Genomic DNA, 20,891 nt, shown 5'->3' on the forward strand with positions numbered 1-20,891 from the left:
CTTGGCCCCTCTAGAAGCCGGCAGGCGCGGAGGGGGCGTGGCGGGGGCGAGGCGGGGGCGTGGCCTTGGCCCCTCCAGGAGCCGGCGGGCGCAGAGGAAGGCGGGGCGTGGGCGGGGCGTGGGCGGGGCCAGAGTCCGTCCCCGCCCCCCGGGAGCCGCAGCCGCGGGGCCCGAGGAAGGCGAGGCGAGGCGGGGCGGGGCTCGGGTCCGTCCCCCCCAGGAGCCGGCGGGCCCGGAGGAAGGCGGGGCGGGGCTGGGGGCGGGGTGGGGCGGGGCTCGGGTCCGTCCGCTCCCTCTGGTCCCCCCTCCCCCCAGGCCCCCCCGCCCCGGGAGCCGCGGGGCCCGCGGAAGGCGAGGCGAGGCGGGGCGGGACGGGACGGGGCGGGGCGGGAAGGGGGGCCCGGGCCGGGCTGCAGCGGCCGCCGCGCCCCGAGCGCCGCGATGGGGCTGGAGACCGAGAAGGCCGACGTCCAGCTCTGCATGGACGACGACGCCTACAGCCGCCACAGCGCCGTGGACTTCGGCGACCTGGAGCAGCTGGCGGACTCGGGCTCCGACCGCGACCCCCGCCGCCTCAACTCGCACCTCCAGGTGAGCCCGGGGCGGCCTGGGGCGCGGGGCCTCGCACCTCGCGGGGGGGGGGGCCGGGGTGGGGGCGCTGGCGGCCCCGATGTGCCCCGCCCGCCCCGGAGATGGGGGCGCCGCGGCCCCTCCTGCCCACCCCGGGGTCACCGCGGGCCCCTCCTGCCTCCCCTCCTGCCCCCTCCCCTCCCCCCCGGGGCACCGCGGCCCCTCCTGCCCCCCCTCTCCTCCCCCCCGTCACCACGGCCCCTCCTGCCCCCCTTCCCTCCCCCCCCCCCCGGGCCACCGCGGCCCCTCCTGCCCCCCTCCCCTCCCCCCCCCCGGGGTCACCGCGGCCCCTCCTGCCCCCCTCCTGCCCCCCTCCTGCCCCCCTCCCCTCCCCGGGGCGCGGCGGCAGAGGTCCGTGACCCCGGGTCTGGCCCCTGCAGGTGGGCTTCGAGGACGTGATTGCGGAGCCCGCGTCTGCGCACTCGTGCGACAAGGTGTGGATTTGCAGCCATGCCCTGTTTGAGGTCAGCAAGTACGTGATCTACAAGTTCCTGACGTTCCTCCTGGCGATGCCCATGGCCTTCGCGGCAGGGGTTCTCTTCGCCACCCTCAGCTGCCTGCACATCTGGTGAGAAGGGGCACCCCGGGGCGCCGGCCTGCTGGGCCGTGGGGTCGTGCCTCGCCCCCTGCCCCCTGCACCCCGTCCCCCCCAGGCCTGCTGCGAGAAGAGCGGGCGCCCGGGCGGGAACGGGGGCCAGGTAGGGCCTTCCCCAGGGGCCTAGGTTGGCCGAGGAGCTTAAACAGAAGTGACCTTCCTTCGGGTGTTCCTAAGGCCCAGCTGACGGTGCAGGTGGTGACCTGGGGGCCTGCTCCCGCCGCACAGGCTGCGGGTTAGGACTTGTGCCCGTGGTTCCGGGCAAGGCACTCAGGTCTTCATCACCTTCTATTCGGTCACCACCTGTGCTTGGGCGAAAACGAACGTGATCCCCTAGCAGGACGCCAGTGACAGGATAATAGAGCAGGGATGTCAGGCCCGGTTAGGCCTGCGATGGATGGAGGGGCAGCCCCAGCCCTGCCACTAGCAAATGGCAAGGATGACAGCAGAGGAGAGGCCCTGTGTGTGCCATTAAGGTGAGGAATCCCCCACAGAAACGAATGAACGCCCAAGCTGCAGGATAAGGAAATGAGAAGGGCTCCAAATTACTTTTTTTCACCCATGAGACAACATGGGGAGTGGCATCAACTTAAAGGGAAAACAAGTATAGAAACCTACTGGGCATTAATAGGATATTTTGAGTGACCTTATTTACACTCAAAATGCATCATAAAACTTTGGAGAACCTTTCAAGCATTAAAAAAAATTTTAAAGGAAAGTGTTACATCTACCAAGAAGTTGTGTTGCTGTTGTTGTAAAAGGTATTCACTTGGTCCTGAGAGATGGAACATTCTGATCATCCCCCAGTGTTGCAACAGTTGTCAAGCTTGTGCTTAGGGCAGTCCTGGCAAAATGTATAATCCTAAATGCCTCCTTGTCTTTCTTAATCACTTTACATGGTATTGCCACACCCTCACACCCTAACAGGTATTGTGTTCATTGCTAGAAGCTACAAAATTATTCTCAGTTCCCCTTTGCCTTGTAAATCAATTTGCTTTAGTTACTTAACTAGCTAGTTAGCTCAACCAGATAAATGTATTGAGTGCTTCGTTTGTGCTGGGCGCTGGGCGCTGGGCGCTGGGCCAAGGATGAGTAAGATGTAGGGTCTGCTTCAGTTCCCTCAGCATACCAGGGCAGCTGGCTACGTAACAGGAGTAGATGCTGAGGAAAACTCTGTCAAACCCATTGAGGAAGATGGAGGGGGTCACTGGGAAGTCCTCATAGAGAAAAAGGAGTCTAAAAAGTCTTTTAAATTAAAAAAAAAAAAATTCTGGGCACTTGGGTGGCTCAGTTGGTTAAGCCACTGACTTGATTTCACCTTGGGTCATGATCTCAGGGTCAGGAAATGGAATCCTGATCAGGCTCAGCGTGGTCAGCTTAAGGATTCTTTCTCTCCCTCTCCCTCTAGCCCTCCCCCTACTCACACACTGTCTCCCTCTCCCTCTCCCTCTCTCTCTCTCTCTCTCACACACACACATAAATAAATAAATCTTTATAAAAAGTGGATAAATAAAAATTCACCAAATAAGGACAAAGAACATCAATTTAATTTGATCACTAAAGATGGAAAACAACTAAAATATGTTGAAAGTGCCAAAAGACTGCCAGAGGAATGAAAATCTTTGCCTTTATACACAAGCAGATTCACTGAGGCCAGATGTATGGTTAGCTCGTATTCTGACATTAGGCACATGGATTTTTTTAAAAGACACCTAAGCCAGCACATAAAATTTTGGATTCCTAATTAACCAAAACCAGTCATCTAACCTCTTTCAAAAATGTGAAAAACTGAGTGACCACATAGCATATTGTAAACTGTTGGCTATTAAGCTGTTTAGAAGTACAGAGTGCCATGTGTATGATCAACAAAGCTGGGCTTTCCTAGAGCACCCACTGAGGAATTGAAAACAAAATGGTTTTCGTGTTCTAAATAGTGGAAGACCTAAGTAAAGCTACAATTACCAAATGATGCTTCTCTTCACCTGGCTCTTCTGAAAACGGAAGGTGTTTTTGTGTGCGCAGTGCTTCCAGTGGTGAATCATCAAACCATTTCTTTTTTCAGCTACATAAAATGTATTATTTAACCTCAGCTTGTTTTTCAAATTACATTCATGCGGGACATTAATATTTAACAATCATCCATTCATCATCAGGCAGCTGTGATTGTAAGTAGATAAGTAACTTCAAACCAAAAAAAAATGCTTAAAAGTTAGTTTATATCTTGATAAAATAGATTTATCATTAATGGATTACATTCCCATAACATGATGAGACCAGATCAAGGAAAGAAAGGCCTTATAAAAGAACCAACCTATTTGAATAAGCCTTTCTCCTGCACTGTTTCACTCCCCTTCTTTCTTTTTCCTTTTGGCAGGGGGCAGGGGTTGTTTAGTACCAAGACGTTGGTACTATGTACTAAAGTACTATGTACTTAGTACTAAACATTAGTAGGGGTACATAGTACTAAAGTACTATGAAAGCTATGAAAGTATTTAGTAATAGATATTCAAGCCACATGACATTATCACAATGGATCTGATTTAGGATTACTTCAACAAACAAATAACAACAACAAACACCCAGAAATCAATCTGGTGATGTTGGATCCTAGGTCAGAAGTAGAGGCCATGAGGGACCAGTGGATCGGTTTGACACCATACCGCATTCAGAAGGAGATAGCCACCATTTGGCAACAGCAGATCATTGATCCGAAGGGAATCATATCAAAGAAATGCGGTTGGAGCTCCCTTAACCCTTGTTTTTACTGGGATGCGATTCAAATAGATGGTCCAACTTGCAGAAATATGATAGTAGCAATTTCTCTTCAAGAAGAGATTTTTACTTTTTTTTTTTTTTTAAAAAAAGCTTATTTAAATTCAATTTGCCAACATAGAGTGTAACATCCAGTGCTTTTTAACATAGCAAATTGCTGTGACCGTGTAACCTACGTGACACTATACTTAATGCAAAGCTAAGTAAAAGTCTCTTGTTCCGAAGGCTTTGTTATCCAATGGAGGAGTGTGTCATTCTATAAATTAACAGGTTTCTTTAAGAAGTGCTTGAAGAGCATCCGACCCTCTGATCCACAGTGAGAGAACAACAACTTAAAGAAAATAAAACTAAAATGAGTTTACCATATCCTATCAACTGAAGTCTCAGATGTAAGCAGCTGCACTTTGCTGAACTGGAAAGTCCGCTTTTGTCCTGTGCTTAAATTCCCTTTTAGAACATGGAGATCTAAGGAGCTATGTGATAGAAAATGTCTTAGCCTAAGGAAGAGGAGAAAGTGTATTATATTCTTAATGTAGTAGATTTGGTTAGGAAGCCTTCTGATGTAAACTTTAGTTGTATAGTACATGCAATTTGAGATTATTTTCTTTTCGCTATTTATTCTGATTTCACGTTGTTCTACTTACGCGTGACGGCATCATATGTACATTATAATGACAGCATCATATAGACGTTTCAGGGGTGCTCAGTAAGTGTTAATCCTTATAGCCAGTCTGTCAGAGCTCCTGTTCTACCTTAATTTGTAGTGATACACCCAAGGCCATACATCAAGTGAGAAACATAATGGGATAAGGAGTCAAAAGTTGTCATCACTCAGCTTTCCATTCAACTGTTTAGCTCTGAAACACCCCGTAATTAATTTTCTTTAAAAATTTCTTTTAGTCTTTAGCACTTGGAACAAGATATGAGATGAATATAAATGTGTATACAGTCGATATGAATAATTCAGTATTCTAAAAATATCTCAATCAATCGGACAGATCTTCTCTTCCCTTTCGGCTAAGCACAGCAGACCTTTACTTAAGTCCCATTTTAATAGTAAACCAGGAAAATCAACCTTACCTCCTTGTGCCCATCCAGATAATAATAAAAAATTCCATTGAGGCTACCAACAATTCCTGGGAATTCAGAGATACTTTTGTGCTCGAATATCACTTCCACAACAGAGAGCATTATTCAGAAGATTATAGAGAAAATTAATCAGCCTGAGGAATATGAACATTTGCAAATTATCCTAAGAAAAGACATAAGGAAAAAATAATTTCAGTATAGTCTAGGTTTTTATGTTTTGTTTTGCCTAAGAGTTCTGACATAATTGCAGGGTTCTTTTAATCCTACCACACAGCTCTACCACACAGTGTATATAATAACTATGAAAAATTAGTAATATTAAGCATGACGGAATGCTAAATTCGGTTCAGCTCAAATCTTTGATAAAGTTCAAGGGTGTCCTCACTCAAAGAGCCTCCATTCTAGTAGGAAAGACAGAAATGTAGCCCTCTATTTATGATCCCCTTTGGTAAATTTGAGGATTAGGAAATTTTGTACTTTAGAAGCCAAAGAAAAGGAGTATCCAAGCCAGCCTCGCCCAAGGGATAGGGAAGTGGAATGAGGCAACTGGAAGTAAAACCTCAGGAAAAATATGAAGAATTAAGCAGGTTTAATGTTTAGGGGCAGATACATTTAGTGTTTTATTTCTTGTTTGCTTTACTCTTTTAGGTAGCATGCCACCTACCGAAAGACTACTAGTGTTTAGCATCTACATGCTTGTTTATTTTTTTAAGCAACATGTCTCTGCACATCTCATCACTTGGAGGGTCACTGTTTATTTACTTGTTTCAAATGTACAGCCAAATTTAGGTAAATTTGGCCATTATTATATCTTTCCATGCACGTGCAAGAGTCAGTGGCCTTATTTGGTAAAACCAATAATGCCTACACAAATCTCTTCCTCCATTCCAGGATTATAATGCCTTTCGTGAAGACCTGCCTCATGGTCCTGCCTTCGGTGCAGACCATATGGAAGAGTGTAACAGATGCTGTCATTGCCCCGTTGTGTTCAAGTGTAGGACGCAGCTTCTCTTCTGTCAGCTTGCAAGTGAGTCACGACTGAACACTTGGACCCCAGGGCTGGAGAGCTGGATACTGTAATACTTCTTTGTTGTTATAATGCAAAAGCACTACTGTTCTGTTCTAAGCATTCCCAACTGTTCTAATTAAGAAAACATTTTTAAGATGGGCAACCACATTTGGAAATGTTGATTGGCAGATCTTCTCAAATAATGCTCTTCTAATTAATAGTCAAGGATTTCGTATCTAACTTTAGAGCCAGAATAATACAGTAGGTTGGCAACACTTAATTTTAAAGGCAAGTACAAAAGTACATATTTTATAACGATGAATTTATAAAGATCGAGGGACGTTTCCCAAACACTATAATAGTTTTGTGCACAACTGCTTGTAAAAAATATGGAATTTCTTATTTTTTTTTTTTTTTTACTCTGAAAGCAATGCTTTTTAAATTACCTTTGCAGATAAAGTCATGGGAATACTTACAGGAACAATATACAAAGATCCTAGAAATTACAGTGACAAAAGCATGCAGTGGTAATAGGAGCTATCAAATACAGGACAAATAAATGTGAAAATAGAGTCATGAACATGTGTACCTTTAAGTAAGGTATTGTTAACCTACAGGTCTATTTAATAAGATGTTTCATTTTACTGTATATTTTGTACTTAATGTAAATGTTGCTCTAATCAGATTGCTTTTAAGGACTTTTATTATATTTGTTATCTTGTTGAACTAATATATAAAATGAGTAAATGTATCTTTCATGGGGAACTTCATTGGTGAGACTGCACTGTCTTGATTACGTAAGCATATATCTCTTCTTTGGGAATAGAATGTAAAAGAGCAATATACAGGGCTTTTCTCTAACTTTTCCAAGCAAAATCCTGAAATGTTTCATGAGTGATGCTTTCCTGGCTGTGACCTTAAAAATAATCCAAATCTAACTGGTATTTCATCTGGGAGATGCTTTCTCTCTTGTAGTTAGAAATTAAACTTGTATTCTGCGTTCCTGTCAATGTCTCACTTTACCTTCAAGTAATACTGGTGCTATTTAATAACATTTTACATAAAAGCTATTTCTGACACTTAAGCACTATTTCAACTGCAGTGATTCATGGAGAGAGACTTACAGGAAAGTTGTCAATTTGTTGGGCCCATTCTATTGAGCTACAGACACACACACACACACACACACACACACGTTAAAACTAACAGATATACCCTTCCAAGATGTCTGATATGGGTTTTGTTGCACAGTATAAAATTGTTCTTATCATTTTTGAACTATAGTGTCCTATTTCAATGTTATGAGTCACTGTTGTTTTAAAAATCTCATTATTCCAAAATGAGAGGCATATACAGAAGATGTCTATGATATACGTGGTTACTATAATTTACACATCTTAAAAGTGTGTAAATGCACAAATTTCAGAATTATTATCAGAACCTGAATTAACATTCCTTTGAACATCTTCATAGATGACAAATCTTCATTCAATGAAGATTAGTTTTACTTTTCCAAATTGCCAGTACTGGTAAATATAAAGGATGTCTGAACTGGAATACTATTGGGGTCCAAAGTAAATGAATGATTAAACTATGAAACTCCTATCCTCTTGAAAATAGCTACAAAAGTGACTTCAAAAGTGCCTCTGTAGCATCCTTAGAAAAGAGTCCCATGATCATTACCTTAAAACATTACCACTCATTTGACTACATAGATTTTATTATGTTAAAAAAGTCAATCAGTCTTGTGATTTTATAGTTATACGATAAACTGTACAACTACATAGTTGTATTTAAAGTGTTTTATAAAATATTTGGATATGTTGATTGGCCAAAAGTATTTGCTTACTAAAATCTGCTTTTAAATAAATCATAAGCTTAAATCATATCTTTTCCAATAGCTATTGATAAGTTTTAAAGCAAAATATATACACACAGGCATATAACAAAACCCATTAAGTTTTAACAAGTAAGACATATGATTTCCTTATTTCTGAATAGCATTGATTATTGTCAAAATGAATTTTTATTGAGATTTGCCATTAACTATTTTATTTCAAAGATTGAAATTTTTTATCAAGTGGATCCAGGTTTCAAGTGCAAATATGTTGGTTCTTTTATTTGGGGGTGGGACAAATAGATAATAAGTATCAGTAATAAACTTTCTAAAAACTCATAAAATGTGTTCATTGTTTTTATTACATTAGATATAAAACTGATCAGTAAAGAACCTTTTTATAAGGCATTAAAAACCCATAACAGGAAAAAAAATACATGAGTTGCTGCTTATTCAGGAATGTATTTGTGAAAAATTATGGAATTAGTAATTTAATTATTTGTTTTCCCAGCACTTAAACAGGTTCCCTATAAATTTTTCTATCACTTGATGAATAGTATACACAATGAATTGTTCACAAAGTCATCATACTTCATCTTCCTCATGAAATGGACGTCTCTTGCTAATCCTAAATAAACTGATATTTCTGTTTTCAATTTTTTAAATAAGAAAGTAAAACAACATAAATCACATGTACTTGGATAGTGGTACCACGAAGCCAGACTAGAGTACAAAATTATTTTTGGAAAGTGAGTATGTTAAGAGTAGTTGCTGATATTGGCACGGATTTTCTCGTCAGTTAATCTGGAAAAATGACCAACCTCTAATAATAAAGCAGGTGTTTGGCTTTCTAAAACGTTTTTTATATTTTTGAAGAACCTAAAAATCTCCTCTTTTCAACAGTCATCCACTTCCCATTAATTTATTTAGATGTCTTTCTTGGGAAGCTATTAGAGTGAAAAGGACCCGCCCTCCAGATTAGGCATCCGGAATCCAGTTTCAGCACTGCCATTACTGAGGTGTGTCACCTGCAAGGGGTTTAATCTCAGGGTCTCAGTTTTCTTATCTCTAAGGAAGGAAATTAAAGGATCTCAGGAGCTTCCTATCTCATTGCTTTCTGTGACTTTAGTAGGATGAAGACTTACCTATGTATATGCAAAAACAATCTAGCTGTTCAGACCAGGAATTTTTAAAAATCACAAATTTCTATCAATTAGCGGGCTGATGTGCTATAAATACAATAATGAATACATTCACTTTTTTAAAGATTTTATTTATTTATGAGAGACACAGAGAAGGAGGCAGAGACACAGGCAGAGGGAGAAGCAAGCTCCCTGTGGGGAGCCCAATGCGGACTCAATCCCGGGACTCCGGGGTCCCACTCTGAGCCAAAGGCAAACACTCAACCACTGAGCCACCCAGGTGCCCCACATTGACTTTTTAATCTTCAGTCGATTGTGAAGATGAGTATGTGGCTTTGATGCTCCATGACAGGGATTCCTAGATCTTTAACAATTCTGAGTCTTTATTGTTGTTACATTTTTCTCTGAAAATAATGTGGTATTTTCAGAGAAAATTAGCAAAATTATTTTGCTAATTTCTATTTTCTAATTAAAACGTATTTTATTTGGACATGTTTCTACCAAAATCACTGCTCTGTCACCATAATCATTGCCACCTTCATCTTTTGCCTAGCCCGTTGCCACAGCCTCCTAGTGGGCCTCACTTCCAGCCTTCGATACGATCTTCTCCAATCCATCTTCCTTTTCGAAAAATAAAGTGATCTTATCAAAACTCCCATGACGCTCTCCTGCATAAAACTATCAAATGTATGTGATTGCTCTTAGACCAAAATCCAAGGTCTTAAGCTATGTATACCAGGCCTTCACTATCACCCCGCTGCTATCTTCGGCCCCGCCTACTGTAGCCCTTACTGAAGTGCCAAGCAGCTCTTGTGTGCCCGACTCTCTCCTCTGTCCCTGTGCCAACATCACTCCTCTCCTCAAGGCCTGTCCCACCCCCGCTTCTAAAACTCCTCCACATCAAGTGCCTCTTCTGTGTCTTCAGATAAAATCTTGTGCAGACCCTATTCTCACTTCCCACATGGAAAACTCACCCCATGAAGCCCCTCTAGACTGCTAGATAGATCTTCGAGAACCAAAAACATGACTTGGTCTCTGTTTCCTGAGGTGGCCCAGCACTTGGTGAGCTCAGTGAATATTTTCTGGATGAATGACTATGAGAATAAATAACTGAAGAAAACTAGGAATGACTGCAGAGCTGGGCTGGGAATCACATTTCAACAGGAGCAGATACAAAATTTTCTTTATTTGCAAGAGAGGTTTGAAACATACTGATTCTAGTAAGATAGATTTCCTTTCTCGCCATTTTGTCACTCATGAACCATCAAGTTGGGAAAACAAAAATGTATATTAAAATATATTAGGTGTATTTCATCCTTTGGGGAAATGCTTTACTCTCAATTCTCTTATCTGAAATGTATTTTCACATCTCAGGGGTAGGAAATACTAGTACTTAGAAGCTCATTGGGAAACACAGTTTCTGGTATTTTAAAAAATATTGCTATTTTGGGAGGCCTGGGTGGCTCAGCAGTTGAGCGTCTGCCTTTGGCTCAGGGCTTGATCCCCAGGGTACAGGATTGAGTCCCGCATCGGGCTCCTTGCCTGTGTCTCCACCTCTCTCTGCGTCTCTCGTGAATAAATAAATTAGATCTTTAAAAAAAATAAAATAAAAATGGCTATTTCTTTCACTATCCTATTCCCCATTTTGAAATGTATAATACAAAAAGATTCTTTAACGGGGTTTTACATTTTAGAAAACCCAGTCCCGTGCATCGTCTCATTTGAATCCCAGGACAAATAGCACAGTAGAGAAATCATATAAATAATGGCTCAGTTTCTTTAGCGCACAGCATTGTCATTTTAGAATGTTTATTTAAGATAACAAGACCTTAAAGAATGTTAAAAAGGCTGCACATTAAGAAACTAAAAAAAAAAAAAAAATGTAGGTAGTACTGCAGTGAAAAATTACTACCATTGACGTAATTTATCATAAACCAGGATTTGGTATATTTCTTTCCTTCAAGGTATTTATATATATACGTGTGTGTGTGTGTGTGTGTGTGGACAAAAGAAAAGTATTAAAGGAGGAAGGTGAGGATAAAGATATACTAAATATTCAGGCAACAATTTTTAGGAGTAAAAACAAGTCAGCCTTCCATAATTTAATCATCCCCGTTTCCTCTCCCTGTTCAACCCCAAATGGCAAAATGAACAAAAGGGGCCCTTTGCTATATTTTTCAGACATTTTTGTATCTGCTCCTCAGCCTTTTGCTTTGCACTATGTCTGAACTGCCACCATGGCACCTTACCCCCTGATGCTTGTGTTAAGTAAAAGATGCCCCTGCGTAGGGTAAAGCTTCCATCTATCAGCTGAGCAGTCATCCGTTACTTTATGTGAATGAAGGATCTGAGAAGGGGATACTGGAAACCACAAAAGGGACCTGTGAGAGGGCTTTGAGCTGAGCTCCACGTGAGAGTGCCAAGGAGGAAGTTGGGACAGAAAAAGGGAAAATAGGAGGCTTCAAAGACACAATCATGGCTTTGCTTTTGGACATTCCTGCCCCAAACCTCTAGTGAAGGGGACAATGGAAAATGAACGAGCATAGAGAAACTTGATGTCACCTAAAGACTTTTCTTTTTTCCATAAAGAAATGCTACTTATGTCTGATTGAATGTAAAGGACCGTGGAAGGGGACTTGAGGGCTCTGCTACTACCTTGTACCCTAAAGATAATGCTGAAAAGCAAAAGGTAAAGCAAAAACTGAATTACAACCTCTGACCATCGGTCTCTCTCTCACCTTGCCTCTCTGTGCTGTTGACTGTTGCCACATTATCTGTGGCAAAGAAAGAAGACCACGCAGCAAGCAGTCAGAGAAATCAGAGGACACCACTTCAACAATTATCCAAAAATAGGACAGAGACACCTATCCGCCTGCACTTGGACGTGTTAGGTCACTCAGCTTGGCTGCACGTTTGGAGAAGTGGTTTTTGCCATTATAGGAAAAGGTAGGGGTGGAAAATGATGAGAGAGAGGAAGAGACATGACTCAGAGTGGGAAACAGCACGTAAGCAAGGGCAAATATTTCTCCCAGACATAAACGCATCAGGAAGAGATCAGAGCAAAAGGTCATCTTTGGAGCATTCTTTTCTTTCCCTGCCTCCGAGTAGCTTGTCATCAAGCACCTGCCAGTAACAAAAGGGGAGGGAAGGGCAGTAAGCAGGACCTGCTTCTCTAGCTGAATGGGATACCAGTTCCAGCCAACTGCTGGCTCAGCTAACTGGGACAAGTGAAACAAGAAGTCGTTTGGAAAGTTGAGGGATAAACACACAATTTCCCAGGGAGGCAAGTAGCAAGGATTAACATGCTTCTTTAACGGAGGGGGAAACTGGTTGGAATCCTTCATGCCTTGTATCAGCAGGACAATTCTGATCTCTGGTACAAACACTAACATTTATATTTGTTAAGCATTTATTACCTGCTAGGCATTTATTTAATCTGCCCTTTAATCCCATGATATGGATTTTATCATCATCCCCATTTTTCAGAGGAGTAAATTGATGCCCTGCAGTTGAGGGATTTTCCCAAGATCTCAGTGGGAGTGAGGAATTGAGCCAAGAGAATCTGACACCAGAGTCTAGGCTCTTAATCACTACAGAGATGATTTGCTATTTCTAGCATGTGTGCATAGCTGTTCTAATGATTTGTTCTCCCTTCTAGCCAAATTCTTCCTTTTCATTCATCACTTAGTCATGTCACCTTTCCTGCCCTGAGATGCACCCTTTTTTTTTTCCTTTCTCTGATCAATGGAGTCAGTTCCAAGTCCTCCGTGATAAGAGTTCCCCCCAAGCTGGTAACTGAGTGCCCTGTACCCTCCTCACTCTGTCTCCTTCTGACCCCTGAGCCCTCCCCCAGCCTTATACCCTGCTCTCCTGAGCAGACCCTTTCTTTCCCTTTACGTCTGTGCTCTAGGCTCTACACTATAGCTTAAATGAGAAAGAATATTTTTCAGATATCAGTTATTATTCCTATCTTCTGTAAATTTCATAAAATTTCACTATCTCTAACAAGTCCTCACATGGATCAAAAGCGCAATGATGACATTTCTCCTCAATACTTGACGGCTTGACACGTAAAATATTAATAATTACAGTGATGATTTCTATATACACCAAGCATGCATTTTTCTAAACAGAAGCCACATTTTGTATCTTTTCTCACTTGGTTGGAAATTTCTTGTCAGTTTGTACATCCAGTCTCATTAGCAAGTGTTTAGTCTTGGAAATCCCAGGGAAAGCCATATATAAATGTTTTTCCTCTTATAAGGTAATTTGCTCATGATAAATTTTTGAAAGCAGAAAAAACTAGATTGAAGTATACAATCATATTAATGGTAGGGTTGTATATTGTCATACTGCTTTTCAATAGGTTTGTACAACTTAAAAATTGCAATAGCAGTGTGTGATAGCGTTTGTATGTCTGTGTGTATATTAGTAAAAAGTTATAAATATATTTGTAATTTTTACTACAGTATTAGGTGCTATTGTAGAATGACAATAAAGTATTCCATTGTACACACGTAAAAATGTAATAAACATTTTTCTATAGTGATAACAAGTATCGTGATCCCCACACTCATTTCTCCTCCAGATTCTTCACTCACATGTAAAAATAGTAATTGGGACGCCTGGGTAGCTCAGCAGTTGAGCATCTGCCTTCGGCCCAGGGCATGATCCCAGGGTCCTGGGATCGAATCCCACATTGGGGTCCCTGCATGGAGCCTGCTTCTCCCTCTGCCTGTGTCTCTGCCTCTCTCTGTGTCTCTCATGAATAAATAATAAATCTTTAAAAAAAATAAAAATTAAAAAATAAAACTATTTTTTTGGAGAGAAAGCCTAAGTGGAATTCTCTTATAATTAGGATAGATACACACCATAAGATTGTGATCATAAATATATTCAAACAAAGGGAAACAGTAAAGAGAAGGTTGTGAAATATTTTTCCTGGAAGAACTTTGGAAATGATGAACGTTCATTTATCTGGGATAGATTAAATGCAGACAGGTTCAATGCTGCATATTGAACTAGGGATTCATTTTAAGATTTTCACGATTTTATGATGCTTAGAGTTGAAGAAATATTCAGAGTTTGAAGAGAATATTTCTCCAGCCTTAAAATCTGCAGTGAGGTCTGCCCAGCATGAAACATTTCATGGTGCAAGATGGGTTTGGGTGACTTTCAAGTAGTCCCTAAGAAACCCCTTTATCTTCTTATAAAGTTAACAGGAGAGTGGTGCTTCAACTCTTCCTACCCACCAATACTACTTGGGTGTGGCTAATGGGATAGTTTAATATAGCTCAGGACCTTTCATACCAAAAAAAAAAAAAAAAAAAAAAAAAATCTTGGCTGCCACCCATTTTGTAATTCTTGATTTCACATTCCAAGAAGCCTTCAGTTTATAGAAATGAAAAGAACTGCCAGTTCCCTGCAAGCAACTTGGCCAACTTAGCCTGGAGGGTTCCCCCTTAAATGAAGGTTCCTTCCATTTGTTTACAAATATTTCTTTAATAGTATGTTTGTTACTTCCTCTTGTGGAGTTGGGATTCCCTGTTAAGTCATCCAGGCTTCAGTTCCTACTGTTCTTCCCATCGTGTAAAGACTCTTTTGGCAAGTAATTGTGTGCGCGCGCAGGCGCGTTGGGGGCTGGGGAGGGACGGAGGGGGAGTTCTCATTTATAGTTCTTACATTGGAAAGTAGTATTTGATGGCATAACTCCTGCCCCTTAAAATGCTTTTAGAGAATGTGCATTTTCAGGGTTCTCCTAGGTCCCAGCTTCTCAAAGTGTAGATGTGCACGCGAATAACCTGGAGATCCTGTTAAAGTCCAGATTTGGGTTCAGTAAATCAGGAACTGGGCCTGAAATTCTGAATTCTAACAAGCTCTCAGGAGATGCTGATGCCTTGGCTCCCTGGACCGCACTTTGAGTAATAAGGCCCTAGTAGAGCTTGAGTAAGACATGGAAAGAAATGACAATGAAGCAGCTGCAGACAGAGAAAAGAAGAAACTGACCTCTGGATATTTGGCCCTCTGGAAGGATTCTATGACCTGTTTCACAGCTATAATCCCCCAGACCTACTTTTAAAACTTTCACATTTCCTCTGAAGTAAGCTGAATTGAAGGCACAACCAGTAGTGCAGAATGAAGCCCATCCTCTAGTGCGTAGGAAAGCTAATGTTGCAATCACAGATTTTCTCCAAAATTAGTGAAAAAACAAACTCATCATATGATTATAAGAAAGTAGAGTTCTCTGTAAAGTCCAAACCACTGAATGAACGGTCAGTATCAACTTAGATACACCTTTTAAAGAGTCAAATGCTCTAGGACTGAGCATCATCGCCTCAAAGGGATAAATCTCCCCCAGGTAAAAGCAGCTCCTGGTAAATAGTTTATTTACTAGGGAAAGGGCCAAAAGGAAAGAGAGTTTCCGTTGTTATATAATGGAGCTCTGACTTAAAGCCAGGCGGGTTGGTTACAAAACAAAGAGCTTTTGTGGAGGGCTCCTCCCAAATATTTACATTAACTTAGGAAAAATATGGAAGTCTGTATCTCCTTATAACTTTTGCTGGTGTTCAGGGGATAATGTTATTTTATCCTTTATCATTTCATTATAATTAAAATGGAGTTTTTAAATTATTTGTTAAAATAAAAGATGTGATGCTCTAATACACCGTTTATTTTTATTCTAATATGCTATTAAAACACTCCTAGTAAAAAAATCACTCTACTAGTATATTATAAAATGGTAAATATTGCAGATATGCTACATAACATTATATCATATCGTATTATATTTTATCTTATTAGGTTTTCTAAGTTATACTTTGTTTTGTTTTGTTTTTTTCTAAGTTATACTTTGAATGACTATGGAGTTTCCATACTTCTAAAGGGTGGCCATAATTTTGTTTTGCTTGAATAGGAGGAAATGTAGTCATTATCCGCATATCTAAACATTCTACTTCTCTCAATTAGATGAAATGTAGTAATCTGGTTCATCACTTGATCCCAATTTTTCTAAAAATTGCTATGCCCAATTCTCACATTTAATATTTTCAATGTTGGATTAGATAAAACTGTGATTATTATTTTTATTATTGATATAAATCTATCTAGATGACAAGATGAGCCAAACATTTATTTACTTTCAGTTCGTGCTTTCTGAATGCATTATCCCTAGTTATATTACTATTTGGCTCTAAGTTTGGACTAAGATTTTCTCTTTTTAAAGAATGCTAGGCCAGGGGCACCTGGGTGATCCAGTCGGTTAAGCATCCAACTCTTGATTTCATCTCATGGTCAGGAGACGATCAGATTCAGCCCCCCAAAATCCGTGTGGGATTTTCTCTCCCTCTGCCCCACCCCTCCCCTATCTCTCTCAAATAAAGAAATCTTTGAAAGAAAGAATGCTAGACCAAATCTTTAAATAAATAAATAATGCTGGATCCGTTATTTTGTTAAGGCTATTATAATCCAGTTATTAAAATAGTCAAAATAGGTAGATAACCTAATTTCATAGCAGATAGTTTGATTTCTTATGTCATTATAATGAGATGATAAATTGAACCTGGAAATCTTCATGGATCCAAGCACAAATTAAAAAAGAACTCAATGTGATTTGTATTTGCTTATCATTTAGCATTTTCTCAATATTTAAATTTACTTTTAAGATGACAAACCAGACTGTTTTGTGATTTTGCTTTTATATATTTTTTTAAGATTTTATTTATTTATTCATGAGAGACACAGAAGAGAGAGAGGCAGAGACACAGGCAGAGGGAGAAGCAGGCTCCATGCAGGGAGCCCGACATGGGACTCGATCCTGGGTCTCCAGGATCACACCCTGGGCCGAAGGGGGTGCTAAACCGCTGAGCCATCCAGGCTGCCCTGCTTTTAATATTATTTATAAAAAAGTATCTCAAAGAAAATATTTTATAAGTAAAAGAAAATGTAAGGAAATAAGTTTTGAACACCTACTTTTAGAGACAATATTTTGCTACATTTTCAAAGAAAACCAAAAATTGTATCAGAACAATAAAATCCAAAACAATAATTCAAAATAATAATAATGGTGATGCCATTGATAACAAGATGATGGCCTAGTGTTTTGAAAGTGAGATAAATTGTTAACTGTCTGGAAAATCACATTCTGTGCTAAGGCAGGAGAGCACATCTTATGACCTGTCTAGGCCCCTCTCACTGACGTCCTCTGTCAAGCATCATATGTAAGAATCATCATACAGGGCAGCCCGGGTGGCTCAGTGGTTTAACGCCACCTGCCTTGGGCCCAGGGCTGATCCTGGAGTCCCGGGATCGAGTCCCACATCGGGCTCCCTGCATGGAGCCTGCTTCTCCCTCTGCCTGTGTCTATGCCTCTCTCTCTCTCCCATGAATAAATAAATAAAATCTTTAAAAAAAAAAACTTCATACAGAAGTTGGCATTTAAGATTAAGAGATTTTTTTTTGTTATCAATTACTTATTGGGAAGGTTTTTTAATATACTATGTATAGCTTTATGAGAACTAAAAGACAACAAAAGGGTATATCTCATAAACTCGATTAAAACATGGAAAACTGAAACCAAAAACCAGTCCCTAACGATGAATACACTGAATGTAGATTTGGGATATTCACGCCTTCCTGTATTCACACCCTGCCCTGGCCTCATTGATGAAATTCACTTCCCAACCCTTGACTTTTGCCTAGGTCACGTGACTTACCTTGCCCTACAGAATGGGGCAGTGTCATTTCCAGGTCTAGGCTTCCAGGAGCCTATGGCATATTTTTCCTCTTCCTTTTTTGTATCTGCTACTTCTTGGATCATGAGAAGAATCTTCCCCAATAGCTTGCGGGTCTAAGGAGCACAGAGATATGGAACAGAGCCAGCACAGACTTACAGTGAAAAGCAGAGCTGCCCCCGTGGCCCTAGCCTACATCAACTGAGCCCCAGCCCACCCAACCCATAGGTTTGTGTGAACAAACGGTTGTTCTTGAGCTACTGAGTTTTGTAGTAGTTTATTTATGCCAAATGATTGTAGCACTCATTGATTGATACACCCTAAAATTCAGTTTTAAAATATGCACTGGATATTATGATGACAAAAAAGTGTTGTTTCACATCATCTTTCACTTTTAATTAGCTATTGTGATATCACTCAGACATAACCAGAAAGCCTCATCCACACTGATTCAGTGTGTACAACTACACCTTTGCCAATTTTAGTTAGGACACCGAGAAGAATTGTACTTTTCTACACAGGATTTGCTATCCAAAAGCTTTCCCAAGAATTAATCTTATTTCAATCATATTAAATAACCAGTCAGATTGGTTTGGTCTTGGATAACAAAGCATTTGATAAGAAAATTGGAAAGTAAACTGACATGATAGCTAAAGGCCAGATATATTATTCCACTATCAATATTTTGAGTTAAGTAGAAGGATAAAAGCCTTAACACAAGGCTATCAATGAAATATAAATAAATGTAAATAATGGCTATCAATGAAATATTAAATATTTAAAATTTGGATCTAAGGGTTTGTTATAATTCAGAAATACCAGATAGAGCTTATCAGATGTTTCTGGCAAAATCTTGGCAGGATTTGGTTGAAGGAAGAAAAGAAAACTTAATGATGACACTTCTGATACGTTAACTTAGTTCTTTTCTAGAAGCCCCTGGAGCACTCCCCTACCCCACCCACCTCTAAGCCTAGGGAAGGATCCTTACAGCAGAAAAGCAGAGATAATAAGGCTTTTCTTGATTCCAAAACCCCTGGTGAATGCCTGGGGGAATTCAGGTCACAAAAAAATTGTTGGGTGATATGCAAGCATGGCTTTCTGTGCAAGGGGAAGGAAATTGGGAAAATAAGCAAAAAGATTTTTGACATATGTGTGTCTTTAGCCGAGGCTCAGATAAATTAAGAGGATATAATTACTGAGATAGTTGTGCCTCCTGTTTCTGAGTAGGGCCTGTGGAGATAGCAACCCCTAGAGTTTCTCTGTACCCCGGCAGGGCATTTCTTCTCTACAGCACCTTCACCATGGGTGGCTCCAGGCTGCTACATCAGGCCTGCCCATTCAAATTTATTAGATGTAAACAGAGCCCCAATTAAAAAAAAGCAAAAACAAAAAAAACACAGAAGTAGCAAAAAGTGTCTCTGGGCCTAAAGAGCATTTTGAATGAACATGAAGGATAGAGTAGCAACACCCTGAATGGACCAATGATTGAAGATAGACAGGATGATGATGTACGTATCAGCAGATCCAAGATGCACAGCGAAGGAAGAGGCTCCTCCCCAGACCCACCCTGAGATTCCGTAGCAATTCAGAAGCCCTTGGGATGTAGGTGCAATCCCAGCAAAATGGCAGAGAAGTTTCTGCCACCTGAAGGTATGGGGGGGGTGTGAAAGAAATTAAGCTCTGTTACAAAAAAAGAGAGAGTTACATCTCACAAGGGATTTCAGTAGTACCCATGTTTTCTACTTTTAAAAAATCTGAAGCAAATATGGCAAAATGATATTTGATTATACAATTTGCTGTGTCTTGGATGGTTAAGCTATGTCACAATAAAAATACTTTAAATATATTTATTTCAATTCTGAACCTGTAGGCTGAAATTTGTCCCTACCCCTAGCATCTGTTAAGATTTACGCAGTATCTTCTGTGCTTTAAATGCATCACCTCATTAAATGTTCATGGCACCGCTATTGGGTAGATGTCAACATGTGTTCTGTTTTACAAATAAGTGGAGTGAAGTTAATTTTTTAAAACAACTGGATGAAAAAAAATGTTTTCTCATCTGTTCAGGAAGATTTTTGAATGTACAAATAGTTGTTTGTTCTTTTTTAAGAAAATAAATAGAAAAAAATATTTAAAATACTCAAAATGGAAAGGCCCACAACAAGGAAGAGTCCAGGGGACCACTTCAAGCCAGAAAAGGGATGGAAAGGGATCAAAGGATTAGCCAGATTTTCATCTAGAAAGCTAATTTTTTCCATATATAAATGGAAGGATGGAAGAAGCTAAAGCAGGTATGGGAAGAAGGCCTGAATGGAATTCAGTAGAAGGCGTGTGAGGTGGTGATGCTGAAAAACAGGATAAATGTTCAGCTGAACACAGAGTTTGTAAAAATGTTCATATTTATGCATGTAAATAGACACCCTCTGAAATGTTCCCTCTTCCCCTTCTGACTTTCTCCTTAAGGCCCCCAACCTCCCAATGAGCTAGCAACTCACTAGCCAGCGGGACTCCAAGGCTCCAGAGCTGTGACCCAAGTTGGGAACGCCAGCTGGGTGCTCTGTCACCCTGGTTGTTATTCTTTCTATATCACACCTAGGGATAACTGTAATCTCTTTTCTGAACTCACTGACAAAGTCATATTTGGGCAGTCTTGGGCTCTTCAGTGTTGATAAACACTGGAAAGGTTCCTGCTTCTTAAAACCACCAGTATCATTGTAAGCAGTCAAACCTTGGACTTCTAATCCTAGAGTGGAAATCAGCTGAAGCCAGTTTAGCATACGTAAGAGGACCTGGGGTGGTGGGGACCTGAGAGGTTGGGGAGCAGGGGCTGCAGAAGATAAGAGAACACAAAAGGCAAAATAAATAAATAAATAAATAAATAAATAAATAAATAAATAAATAAAAACAAAAAACAAAAGGCAACTAACTTCACAATTTTACTGTGAGTAGATCTCACCAGGTTACTTAAGAATCCTATGTCCCAGAAACTACTAACAGGTACTCTAGTTATTTATTAACTTTAAAATGCTCCTTACCCCCACAAAACTCTTTAAGAACAAATCATTTTTATGTATTTCTTTTTTTTTTT

The 20,891-nt window shown here is 40.7% G+C and overlaps 1 protein-coding gene across 2 annotated transcripts; it reads left to right on the plus strand.

The window, feature by feature from the left end:
- Window positions 1-334: 334 nt before the first annotated feature.
- CAV2 (caveolin 2) lies at window positions 335-8,276 on the plus strand. 2 transcript variants are annotated; one of them, XM_072764849.1, is made up of 3 exons: window positions 335-591; window positions 1,011-1,198; window positions 5,978-8,276. In XM_072764849.1, exons 1-3 carry the CDS (start codon window positions 442-444, stop codon window positions 6,126-6,128), a joined length of 489 nt encoding a protein of 162 aa, XP_072620950.1. In that variant the 5' UTR covers window positions 335-441; the 3' UTR covers window positions 6,129-8,276. The 2 variants fall into 2 exon arrangements, with proteins under 2 accessions (XP_072620950.1, XP_072620951.1); XM_072764850.1 differs by lacking the exon at window positions 1,011-1,198 and having other exon boundaries at window positions 355-591; window positions 5,978-8,270.
- Window positions 8,277-20,891: the final 12,615 nt, after the last annotated feature.

Source organism: Vulpes vulpes, chromosome 7, assembly GCF_048418805.1.
Source record: "Vulpes vulpes isolate BD-2025 chromosome 7, VulVul3, whole genome shotgun sequence".
Lineage (NCBI taxonomy): Eukaryota > Metazoa > Chordata > Mammalia > Carnivora > Canidae > Vulpes > Vulpes vulpes.

Bases quoted from the DNA above. Each gene is read 5' to 3' on its own strand.
- CAV2 (XM_072764849.1), top strand. From the start codon at position 442: ATGGGGCTGGAGACCGAGAAGGCCGACGTCCAGCTCTGCATGGACGAC. The intron at 592-1,010 runs GTGAGCCCGGGG...TGGCCCCTGCAG, and splicing joins GCCTCAACTCGCACCTCCAG to GTGGGCTTCGAGGACGTGAT. The intron at 1,199-5,977 runs GTGAGAAGGGGC...CCTCCATTCCAG, and splicing joins CTCAGCTGCCTGCACATCTG to GATTATAATGCCTTTCGTGA.